Source organism: Corvus brachyrhynchos, unplaced genomic scaffold (genome assembly GCF_000691975.1).
Source record: "Corvus brachyrhynchos isolate BGI_N302 unplaced genomic scaffold, ASM69197v1 scaffold363, whole genome shotgun sequence".
NCBI classification, from domain to species: Eukaryota; Metazoa; Chordata; class Aves; order Passeriformes; family Corvidae; genus Corvus; species Corvus brachyrhynchos.
In genome coordinates, this window is record NW_008237404.1 from 286,371 (window position 1) to 298,861 (window position 12,491).

Genomic DNA, 12,491 nt, shown 5'->3' on the forward strand with positions numbered 1-12,491 from the left:
TCCCCCCGCCGCCCCCATGACTCTGCCAACAGTGGCAAGTTTTCGAAGAGCCCACTACCCCTTGCTGAAAGAACCGTGCCATGAGGTTTGTTTTTAAGGTGGAGCCAGCTTCAGACTGGGCATCCCAGTGGTTTTCGGGGCATTGCTTACCGTGATGGGGCAAACGCCTGCCTGCCTGGCAAAGACCCCTGGCCGGGGTAGGGGACAGACCCCGCACAGCTTTCCCAGACACTGGAGTGTGGTTTGACCCGCTGGATCTCCCAGGCTCAGCTGAGGAGGAGATTCCTTACACCACGTCCCAAACACTCCACTCACTTTTACATTTTCATCTTGCTGTCACCACAGCATATGCTGGCTTCTAAGTATACTGCTTTTAATTCTTGTTTTCTTTCACAGGGAAAAAGACTTTGCTGTGCACTTGATGTACTTTTTTAGGATTTCATGTGCCAGGGGACAGACAAGTCAGTCAAGTGTCACACAGCCTTCCAAAAGAAGCAAGTGTAGGAAAAATTATGCCTGTTTTCCTCTTCTTTGCCTCCTGTTTGAGAATTAGGTGTCACTTGATGAATGTGTTTTAGATGTAAACCTCCCACATGTCTTGGGGCTCAGGGCTGAGCACCTGAGGAGGAAGACTGGATAGCTGTTATTGGGAATTTCGTTCTCTTAAGTGTGTATGAGGATTGTATTTACCGTGGTAAGGTAGGTGTGCTAGTCATACTGAATTTATTAGGTGATTAGCTTTAGAGAAACAAGTACATACTGAAATTATTCTGGTCTCTTAAATTGCTAATGAATGCGATTGTACTTTGAGGGAGTTACAAATGCCTTCTCTGCACCCCTGCAACACGCCTTTGTTTGCCATAGAAGAACAGCTTCATTTTGTGTGTGTGTCTTTATTTCCTGTAACGTAGCTCAAACTTCTTTTAGTTTGTGACTTTGTCAGAGAGTTTCTTAATGGTGGCTTTTGTTTTCCTGATGCAGGCAGCACCGCCTGAGGAGCTCAGCTCACCCAGTCGATGTGAAGGCAAGGCAAACCAAGGTGCAGCAGATGAAGGGGAGGCAGCCACGTCAGCTGGTGGAGACAGCAGTGTTGCTTTGAGCTACCCCAGCCTCAGCCTCCATGCCTACAGCATCGAGAGCATGACAACATTTCCGAATGGCTGTGGAAATGGCACCACTGTTACGTGCATAGTTATGGATAATAAAGAGCCCCAAAACCAGACTACCTGTGCCAGTCATAATGGGGGACACAGCACCAGCAACAGTCATGAGGAAGAATTTCAAGAGGATAAACTCAGCCCTTCCAAAATCATGCGCTTTTTCACCACCCCTCGGAAACGGGCTAATTCCAGCTCTGACAGGCCTCGTTCTCTGGTTTTGATGGGCAACTCATCCACATGGAATGCCTTCTCTTCTGTCAGAAAGATGGGATCTTTCAAGAAGTTGAAATCTTCAGTTCAACAAGGAATTCAAACAAGGGAATCCTCAGACATCTTAAATGAGAACAGCATAGGCAAACATGGTTCAAATGGGGCAGTAGTGCAAGTTCAGACTAACAGGTATTCCTATTCGGGGCCTCTACATGATTTCCAGAATGCAGTGGATGGTTTAGCTTCTGACTGCTCTGATGCGGAGGAGAGCGATGAGTCTTTCCTCAGGAACACCCATCGCTCACGCAGCATCAGGCGGGCTTATGGTGCTGGCCGCATAAACTTGCTAGACACAGATAAAGTTCAGAGTTGCCACAACTGTGTTAGGCCAACATCACCTGTCATTGCAGAGCCAAAGATCTGTGAAATTTTGGTGAAAGACTCTGAAAACAACAGGATCATTTATCGGAGAAGCAAAAGTTCAGATAATTTGAACTTTCTGAAGAAAAGCTCATTCAAACGGAAGTCCACCTCAAACCTTGCTGATCTGAAGCTTGCAAATGAAAAACAGGTACCAGCAAGGACTGTGAGCGTTGCTTCTGCTGACTCAGACAAAAGTGGTGGAAACCCTGAGAGGAGATCCAAGCGGTGGAAGAGCCCTATCAGAGCAAAGGATTTTGACAGAGTTTTGAAACTTGTAAGTAATGTTACAGATGTTGCATGGAAGAAGGATGGCCCCAAGAGCACGGCTCCTTCTCCCAGCGAGCTGTCCCAGAGAACAAGGTCAAACAGCAGGCTGCACGATGACTATTCCCGCAGGGTTTCCAGCTGCACGGATCATGACAGGAAGAGATGCACCTCCTCAGTATCCAGTCCAGACTCTTCCTTGCCAGGAACACCTTGCCTGCAAAGCCCTGTGACTGCTCAGGATAAAGAGGCTGAAATGAATATATCTGTCACTGAAGATAAAAGCCTCAGGACATCATCAGGTATCCCAGACTCTGATAGCTTTTCTCCCACGCTGAACGACATTAGTCCATTTCCCAATGAAGTCTTTTATTCGGACTCAGATGAACCAAAAGCTACCCAGCAGTGTACAGATGAAGCCGAAAACCTTCACCTTCCGGTCAGGCCAACTACTCCAAAGCCTCAAAGTCCAACTGCAGGGAAGGTCAAGTGCAGTATGAATTTCCACTGTCCAAACCATCACAGCACGTTGTCGCTGAGCTCATCAGAGAGTGAGGAGAGAGTTGAGATACCAGGGCTGAAGCTGGGCAGGAATCCTGTTTGCTTCCAGGACTCAGTGCAAACTGTGTACTATGATGATGGAAATGAAGACAGTGGCATAAGCAGCCACTCTCAGCTGAGCCTCAATTTAGCCTCTGGTACTGAAGAGAAAAAGGAAGAGGTAAGAAAGAAAGCAAAATCCTTCAGAAGCTATGTATGTATCCTGTCAGGTTTTGTCTCTATTAATGCAAAACAATGCAAACAATGCAAAGTAATGGATGCTGCAGCTTGTTATTGCTAAAATATGCTGACAGCAATTATTTCCTTTAATGTATTCTCTTTGGATGCTAATGTCAAATTATTTTTTCTTTGCACATTAATATCAAAGAAAGTTTTGGCAGCGAAGCTACTCATGTACGTTTTCAAGGGCAGCTCATTGCACCCTGCAGATACACCAGCTTATCATGTGGCCTTGTCAGATTTTACCAGCCTGAGCAGGGTCTGGCTGTGTTTCCTTCACAACTGAAAGGTCTTTTTTAAAGAGTCCACGTATTCTGAAGTAGTGTTGACTTACTGTAAAACACTTTGCCTGTGGAAACCTTGCAGAACATGGTAATATTTGTAGAGCAGTGTGGCGTGAAAGACACAGTACAGGGGTTTAAGCATTCAGTTGTATCCAATGTTTTCCCCGTGCAGTGGTGCCCATACACTGCTTGCTTATTCTTTTGCTTGCCAACTGCAGACAGCAGTACTTCAGATGCTGGGCTGAGTGTGTTGCTGCTGTTGTTACCGTGAAGACACTGTTGTTTTCACTTCACCAAATACATGATTTCATACTCGCAATGAATGGGTAGACAGATACATTTGCAGCACCTCTGAGGTAAATTCACATGATAACATTGTGCCCCCACCTAAAATATGGTGTGAGTTGACACCAGCGAAGTTGCAATGATTGGGCAGTGTTGGTGAAGAGCTGTCAGACGTACCCTGCCCCTGTCTGAAGCAGTGAGGCTTAGCTGAGCCCCAGCGATGAGCAGTGATGGGGTTTTGAGATGCTTGGGCTAAGGTAGCTGTGAAAGGTTTGCTGCTTGTTGGAAAAGATAATGCTGGGGCAAAAATCCATCTGGACTTACATAAATATGCAAGTCTTTTACAAAAGAAAGCCAACATATCTTTTAAGCCACCTCAGTTTGACTAAAGTATCTTAGCCCTTAGGTATGAGTAAGGCAAAGGCAATGCTGCAGCTCACAAGCTTCAGCCTTTCATGCTTTAAAGTTTCAAAATGTCTGTGAAGCTGTCCTTTTGAAAGCTTGGCACAGTTTTTGCAAACTAACTTTAAATGGTTACAGAGCTTATCAGTGTTGTCCTTCTGCTGGAAAAAAAGCAAGTTTGTTTACTGTTGTGTTTGCAGCAATGGTAAGATTGAAAAAGTAAACTCACTGTGTATAAATGTCTGGGCTCAGAGGTTATTCCTCTTCTGGAGCCCTAGAACTGCTCCAGCCATCCATATTTCCAGAACTCTCACTTGCATGCAAGGAGATGCTTTCACACTGCCAGAAGAGGCAAGAGCCCTAGTGTGGATGGATGCCAGTTGTATTTCTCAGGAATAAAATGGGAGGTAGAATTAATGCTACTCATCTACCATCTAGTGGTGATCTGCCATCATGACCCAGAAGAAATTTGTCTGGTCCTTCCCCTTGGCTTCTGACAAACCAGTACAGTTTTTACATGAACGTGTGTACATTGGGTGGATAAAAGTTACTGCAGTTTTTAGTTTTAACACCACGTTCTGTTATTATCTAACATGCAATTTAAGCTTTCTCCTTATATTACAACATATTTTAGGGTAATTGTGAGTGTCTTTTAGTGCTTGCTTCAGTTGTCTAAAATACAGAGTGTGCACTAGTGGCAGCTCTGGGTTTGTGTAGTGGGCAGGCAGACAGTATGGGACGGATCCCTGCAAAAGATGGAAGAAGTGGTGGCCAGGGAACAGGCCCCTTGGCTGTAAGCCCTCACTCTGCTGTGAGCACTGCGTGCAGCCCCTGGGCTTGGTAAAAACAGCTGTAGCTACTCACATGGCATAGCTGCATCCAGACAGACCTCTCTTCTGATCGAAAAAAACAGTTTTTGGAGGCGGTAGCTGTGGGTTGGAAGCAGGAGCTCTGCAGGACAGGGTTTGCTTTTATCTTACTATGCAAAGGATATAAAGTCTGTTTTTTCCATGCCTGCTTCTCATCTCATACACAGCCTTAAAGCTGTGGCACTTAGAGTGACTGCAAAACAGGTAGAGTGGTATGGTTTCTTCCTACCATTTCTTTGGAGCATTTTGTTTCCTCCTTTGCAGCATGCTTCCCTCAGCACAGAGCTAGCTTGGCACCAAAGATATTTATGCCAGGTTATTTTTTTAATTGGAGTTTATTCAGCCTGTAGGCACTTTTATGAATGCCACATACTCACACAATGAGGTCACTGGGGTTTGAACTTTTGACTGCAATTCATTTTTACCTTACCACCTCCGCGTTACAGAACTGTACCTGCCCAGCAAGTTGTTCCTATGATGGTTGAGTGCTTGGTTCGCTCTCAACAATCATTTGAGATGTAAGTGTGGAGCCATGGACATCACACATTTTCAAGATTTTGTCTGAACCTTAAATACACTGTGTTGATGGACAGCTCTGCACTGTTCCCATGTTTTATGGATCTGCCTTTCTGTACAGATTTCATGTATAAGCCAGTACGTATTCCAATACAGCCTCTAAGGCTTGGAGACATATTTTGGTTCAAAGCTTAGAGGGTACTAGCAGTCAGGCTCAAAATAGGTTCTCTTTTCAGGACTGGCTGCCGTAGCTGGAAGCAGATGTAGTTTATTCCCTTATTCAGTCATCTAGTAGATTAGTCAGCAAATGAAATCTGTGGAATTTGGACCATCTCTATATTTTCCCAAATATGGGAGGTAAATATTTCTGCCTTGTTTCCCCACCACTGATTTTGCAGTAAAGCTGATTTTGCAGTATTCATGCAAGGACATCTATTCATTCATCAGAATCGATATTTTGGGAAGTTTGAGATCATGCCACTTCTGTTACTTTGTTGGTTTCACCAAAATGCAAGATTTGGACTGGAGCAGGGGAGATTTCTTGGTTTTTGGTCCTGACAGAGGTTGCTTCCCAGGGAAGAGCTAATTAAGTGCAGCCTCAGCACTTTTGAAGCTACAGAGGTGTGAGTCACCAAAGCTCACTTGTGACATCCCGTGCTTTGCCACTGTCTGCTTCATGCCACTGTCATTTATATTCAATATGTTGCTTTTAAATAGCATGAAGAGATGACTAAGTACAAGTTTGTACTTGTTTGGAGTGTTTCACATAGTCTTTGCTTTCATGAAGAAAGAGCCCCATGTCTCTGGTATAATGAAAACTTAGCCTGCTTCAGACTGGAATGTGTCAGCCACTAAGGCTGCCTGAACAAAACACTGTTCTGAATTTGTTACAAGAAAGTAAAAATCAAGTTACTTGATAAATCACCTAGTCTTTAACAAACTCTTAGAACATCGGGTATTTAGGTTGCCTTGCTGGCATCTGGGTTCACAGTACACCAGACTTTTTATTACTTGAGTACCTTATCTACATGACCATAAGTGAATGATAAATTACAGTGAAGAGGTAACTGCTGTAATTAAGGTCGAGTCAGAGTTTATTTGCAGACAATATTTTAAATGTTCTAAGACCTGTCTGTCGACTCATTTCTGTTCATGCCATACAAAAGTCTCTGGTCCTTATTAGCCGCATCATAAAGTCCCCAGTACTCAGCTGGCAGAGTTGAGCTGGTTTGACCTGTACAGGACTCTGGGCTCTGAATATTGGGCACAGAGGGCTTAACTTGGAGGACAACTTACGGAGAGGAAGAAGAGCTGTATAGATGGGAATACAGAGGATGCATATATGTTTATCCTGCTTATCCTCACTATTTCTGGCTTCAAAAAGTGTCCTCACAGTGAAGGACCAAAGGGTGGTAGCTGGATGTGGTCATGTTCAATCCCCACAAGGAGCAGCCGGGAGCTGAGGATGACTATCTGTAATACCTGCCTCAAGTTCCTGAGTGCGGTGGGGCTGGTCATGAGCACAGCTGCTGGGAGCTAGCTGCTTTCAGCTCTCTGAACTCTTCCTTTTGGATTTATTCACCTCTGCTTCATCTGCATGCGATTTAGAGTGTGGCTAATATGTATAACTGTAAATGTGATAAACTGTGAAGGATAATTAGATAAAGTAGTGGGGGGATTTCTTAAACTGGGTTTACTCCTAAGGGGCTTGTAATTTGGAGTGAGGGCTCACCACTCCAATGGCACTCTGGTCTTGCTGGCTACAGGGCCTGGGGACAGAGCAGCAGAACCCCCTCAGGCTCTCAGCAGCGTCTTACAGAAAACTGAAGTTTCAGTGAGACCAAGCAACACAGGATTTGCACTAAACTCTGAGCTGCTCTGCACAAGTCAGGCTACATTCGCACAATGTCCCCACAGTCACTCAGTGAGTGACTCCCAGAAGCGCTTGCCCAGAGCTAGACTAGAAACCACTGTGCACTGCTACAAACCCAAATTGCAGAATCCATTGCTGCAGTAATGCAGCAGGTAGCCCTCAAAGGACAGGAATATCTTCCTATTGCAGCAAAAACTCCTTCAACTCTCAGCAGCAGAGCTGTCATCCATTCAGTGCAGCCCATAATCGTTTGTTGCTGTATCCACTACTAGGAAGAAGAAAAACAAGGCAGTCATGACAGTAATCTGAATTCTGGATCGGGTTGAATTTTAGACCAAGTAACTCTGCAGTTCTTAATAAAATTGTCCATTCCTGAAAACTGTAGGATAATACAGGAGTTACTGTCATCCCTGCAGAAATGTTTTGGATGGTGACAGGGAGAGCTCAGATGGACTTCACTGCAGTTAGCCTGGAGCAAGCTGCTCTCTTGCTTTATTGGATATGTGCACCTCTGCCGTTCCAGAGTGTCTCATATTTGACTCTAGTGTAGCCATCCAGTGGCACCTCAGTAATACCCAGGCGCTGCTTCCCCTGGTATCAGGAGTAATAAATAATACCCCAGAAAGTGGAACAGCACCTCTGGCCATGTGATTTGGTTTCTTACATCATGTGCAGTGTTGAGCTGTCATCACTGAAAATCCATCTCAATGCTAGGTGGTTGAGATATCCGTAAGTGAGCAGAGGCAGCTGCAGAGTTTCCTCTGAGCCACCTGCATTTTCCTATTCTGGCATCTGGAGGCTGCTGTGTTGCTTGTGGTACCAGGATGCTGTGGCAGCCTGGGAGACTGGCCGAGTGCTGGGGGGAACCGAGCACAGCAGCCTTGCCCCCACCCAATGCTCTAAGTAATAGTTGGCAGAGGTAGAGTTGCCCAAGGCAGCTGCACCCCTCACTGGGGTTTGTGATTGCTGCTGGGGCTTGCCGAGGGCAGGGCTTGGGCTTGAGCAGGGATGATGAGGCTTTGCTCTGGAAGGGTGGAGAGAGTGAGGAACCAGAGGACCTCATTTTGGAGAGACTCTGAAGAGAGGCAGAGGCTTATGGCTTTTTATGTTTTGCTTTGTTAGCATAAAGTTCCACTTCCAACCTGTGGTTTTCATCTGGCTTTTGAGGTTTGCCAGTGAGCATTACAAAGATAGCCTGAAAGAAGGAAAAAGTTTCTTGTTTTGCCAAATAAAGGGAAATGGAAAAAAAAAGGTCTTTTTTAGACCTGTTACTTGAGCTGGGGTGTTCTGAGTCAATTCAGAAAATACTTAGGGATTTATTTAGGGTTTATTAATACCTGTACATCTAAAAGAAGCAGAGAATATGAATACCCCTGTACTATACAGTACATTCTTGCTGTTCTAGTTCAGATACTGAAGTGAAGAAGGGACAGTATAAGAGCATCACCCAGCCATCCCCAAGCAGCAAGTCACCAGAAAACTACTGGAAACAGTTTTCGGGGTTTTAGGACATCCGTGTTTTTCTATGAGTGATAAGATTATTTTTGCAAAGGAAATACATTTCCCTGAAACCCTTCCCCTCTGCCATTCAGAAATATGTTAGCTGATTTGGTTTTGGAAATGAATTAGAGGAGAGGACAAAGGAAATCCTTGAGGCTGAGGAACGGATTTGAGAATCATGAGATCCGCTTGTCATTTCCAGTCCAGCCCTATGCTTCTACATGACTTAACTGCTTTGTATCTGTTCCTTATCTGTGAAACATCGATATTACCAAGGTGAACTTGCTAATCTTGGTGAGGCATATTGCTGAGAGGGAAAGCTTTATGCTTTATCGTTGATTGCGATAAGCAGGCTTTCAAGGATCAGGTTAAATGAAGCAAACCTGCATTAAAAGGCCTTAGAAAATAGATGGCTACATTTTCTTTGTATCTATATAGCCTGATCTTTTAATGTGGTTTTATTGGCATATTTGTTAGTTAGAACACCACAATAGCTTTGATGTCCACAAATCCGAAGAGGAGAATTATACATGTTTTTCCCCAATTTTTAAAACTTCTAAAATGAATGTTTTACCACAGCAGTTTATGTTGGTAATGGGGGTTGATTTTGCTGTGTCACAGGGCACAGTAATATAATTTTTCTGTGCTACAATGCATAGTATTTCCTGCATCCATTCTGTGAGGTCATTCTGGTGTAGTGCAGTGGTATTCCTTTAGGGAGTCCTTCTCAGAAGCAGTGCTTTGCAAATTTTTAAACTGTGGCTCCACACAACTGTTTCTTATGGGGGAGGGGGAAAAGGAAAGGCAGGTTATCCTCCAAGCAGCTCAAACTTAGTTAAATGTTGACTATGGTTGTATTTCTTTGATTGCTTCTGCTTTGCTTGTTTATATAGGTGTAATTGCATTCGTTTTTAAGGAGAGTTTTTTTGCAGTTGTTTCATAGATTGTATTTTGCTGTCTTGCAGACCACTGGTTGAAAAGCCCTTCGTATTCTAGGGATAGATAACCAATGCATTTATGTGGGGTCTTCTCAAAGGCTAATTAAAAAGAAACTATGTTAGTGGCAGAGGAGGCGCAGGGGTGTAAAGGAAAAAAATATAGTACAGTGTGCATTTAATTAGAAAGGAATAGATGGAAATTTTCTTGAATTGGACTGGTTTAATAATTCTGGTTTGTTTGTGATCGAAGATGCACTTGCTGAAAGTGTGCTTTCTTCTACAGTAAAAGCAGTCATTTCCATGGTAGCTGTTGCTGTGATGGTATCACTGTTGGAAATTGTCAGCCTGTTGGATCAAAAGGGGATCACTGGGCTCTCTTAGCACTTCAGAATCTTTTATAAAATCTAGAAAGAAAGCAATAAATAAATTTTCTCTGGGATGCTTATTTATCCAGAGTTTCATAATCTCTGTGTCTGTTGCAACAGTTTGCAAAAAAGAGAAAGTATTGATCATGTCCACGAAACATAAAACAAGCTTTTGACCTCATTAAGTAGTGATGGTAAATGAACTTCAACTAATGGTCTCCCACTGCTATTTAGCAATGAGAAAAAGTGCAGAGGTTACCTTTTATCATGTACCTGGGTAGAGATATGTTGTCCAGACTGTAAGGTCAAGGTGGCAAAATAATTTATTGCTACTAGGTCATGATCCCTTGGCCTTTTTTATGTTTAGTGGCTTGTATGAACTGAAAAGCCAATTCTGATATTACTGCTGAGTTCCTCAGATTTGGCAGTTACTGTCTTACAGAGAAATAATAGCTATTTAATAGTCACCAATTGTCATATAGCTGTCATTGCTAGTGTAAGAAATTTGTACGTTTTTTATATAGACCCCTAAATATATGCAGAAATGTGTATTCTTGATCAAAATACAGAGATGTCTACATGACCTAGCACAAGTATTGTGATATTTGCAAGCCTTGTCATTTACAGAAGAACATGACTGATTACCTATCACAACTTTTCACTGAGAATATGTAGTAATTGTGTTCTGAAACTTCTCAGCCTACTCAGGTTTTCCTCGTAACTTATTCTGAGTCAGAATCAAAATCTGTTTAATTTATCACATTTTTTAATAAATTGCATTTGCAAGTTAGTATGTGTTTTTGTAAAGACATTATTAGATTTTGATTATCTGTTTTCTCTGGGTTAGAAAAAGACAGCAGTAGTTAGCAAAATTACATTTCAGCCAGGCAGCTCAAACATACAGAGATAACAGAACAAGAAGTATTGCAACTTATTGTATAGCTAAGGAAAACAAAACAAAAGCAAAGACAACAACAAAAAAAAAGAGGCAGAAGCAGGATGCTCTTTTCCCTGGAGAAGAGGAAGGCTGGGGGTCTTTGTCCAAGAGGCACCTACTTGTGACTTCCCAACAGATTACCAGGTAGGGAAAAAACTTTCAGGAGAGATGTGTCCCTTTATACCTTCGTACTTGTCTGTATGTATATGTTATGAAACATTAATTGTATTCAGGATGTAAAGATAAAATTTAAAAAATCCAAATAGGTAACAGTAGGGGTTGAAATGCAGATTAGTGGTCAGGGAGCCTCAGCAATGTACATGGTCACCAAGACCTCTATAAAGTGGTGATTTTAATTACAGAGTTTATTGGCTGAACATGTTGACAAAAAAACCCCAAAAAACGCTTAGGGCTTGTTTTTGCTTTGCTGTCACGGTGTCAGCCCTCACAAGTGTGCCAACAGCAGGAAGCTGACCAGCAGCAGGCACTGTTGGGTCAGACTTCTAGTTTGGGCTTTCTCTGCAGCAGAGAATGAGGTCAGGTGTAGAGGATGAAGGGTTATTCATGGTTGGTGTAACTGCGCCAGTGAAAGTCCTGCCATGCAATTTCAGGTACCAGCAATTTCTTTGCCATATCACTGATAAAAGTTGCATCCACATAAGCAACACTTTATCAGTAGTGTACAAATCAGATCTTGTGCTCCTTGGGCAGCATTTCCACTGAAATCAGTTCTGAGTTCTGAATTTATCAAAGGTACACGTGGTCTGAGTAATAGTTGGAGAACCTGGCTCTAAAGATTAAGCTAAGATTTTAGTGATTAAACACCTGATGCTGATGTTGCTTACCTTGGTTATTAATGAGTACAGAGAACACCAATAGCAGTCATGTGCCATTAAATGGAACAGGGTTGTACCAGTGCCAAGTTGAGCTGGGTGAGATCATGATCAAGTCCTTGAAGTTGCTGTGTGTGGATTAGGAAAGGAGTCTGGGCCCAGGCACGGGAGGGGTTTGGTCTGGCTGGGCAGAGACTCTGTGGTGTAGTTGTTTACCTGGGAGCAGCCTGGGAGAGCTCCCACTGTAGCCTGTTGGGTGTGGTCAGGGGTCCTGGGGAACACAGCATTAACAGCACACCTGAATGTGGCACCTGGAGTTGAGCCCAACTAAAAATAGCTGTCAAGTGGGGTGAGGGATGGGTATCAAAGACAGCTGCACACAGCTGGAAAGCACCTCATGGTGAAGCTGCACATTGCTGGAGCAGGAGGTGGGGACCAAGCAGGGTTGCCCACAGCACTGGAGAACATGGTTGTAGCTCCACCTAAACCTACCTGCAATCCAGCTTGACACCTGGTTCCTGCCTGTAGTGCTGCCTGGCTGGTCACTCAGTAGGCTTGGCTGATGCTCTTGTTTGGGGGCTCAACTTGATTCCTGGAACATAAAAGACCCAGCACTGCTGGTGATGTCCTGACAGGCTTCCCTTTGTCCCCAGGGGCTGCTTCTGGATGGCCCAGGCCTCCATAGGTCCTGTGTCACACTTGCATGATCCATGGCATGTGGAGGTATCTCAGATTCCTTTGGACATTTGAAATGGCCCTGGGTGCTTATGTTCAGGCAACAAAATTTCATCCTAGATTTCTACTGGCTATGATGACAGCTTTATTATCTAGTTAATGTACAGACAGCTCCAT

The 12,491-nt window shown here is 43.6% G+C and overlaps 1 protein-coding gene across 4 annotated transcripts in view; it reads left to right on the forward strand.

Moving 5' to 3' along the window:
* SPATA13 (spermatogenesis associated 13) overlaps nucleotides 1-12,491 on the forward strand; it is a 169,233-nt gene that overhangs the window by 124,888 nt on the left and 31,854 nt on the right. For all 4 annotated transcript variants that reach the window (XM_017730766.1, XM_017730768.1, XM_017730765.1 and 1 more), the window contains one exon: nucleotides 982-2,778. In XM_017730766.1, coding sequence (XP_017586255.1) covers nucleotides 982-2,778 — 1,797 coding nt within the window. The remainder of the gene's footprint in view (nucleotides 1-981; nucleotides 2,779-12,491) is intronic.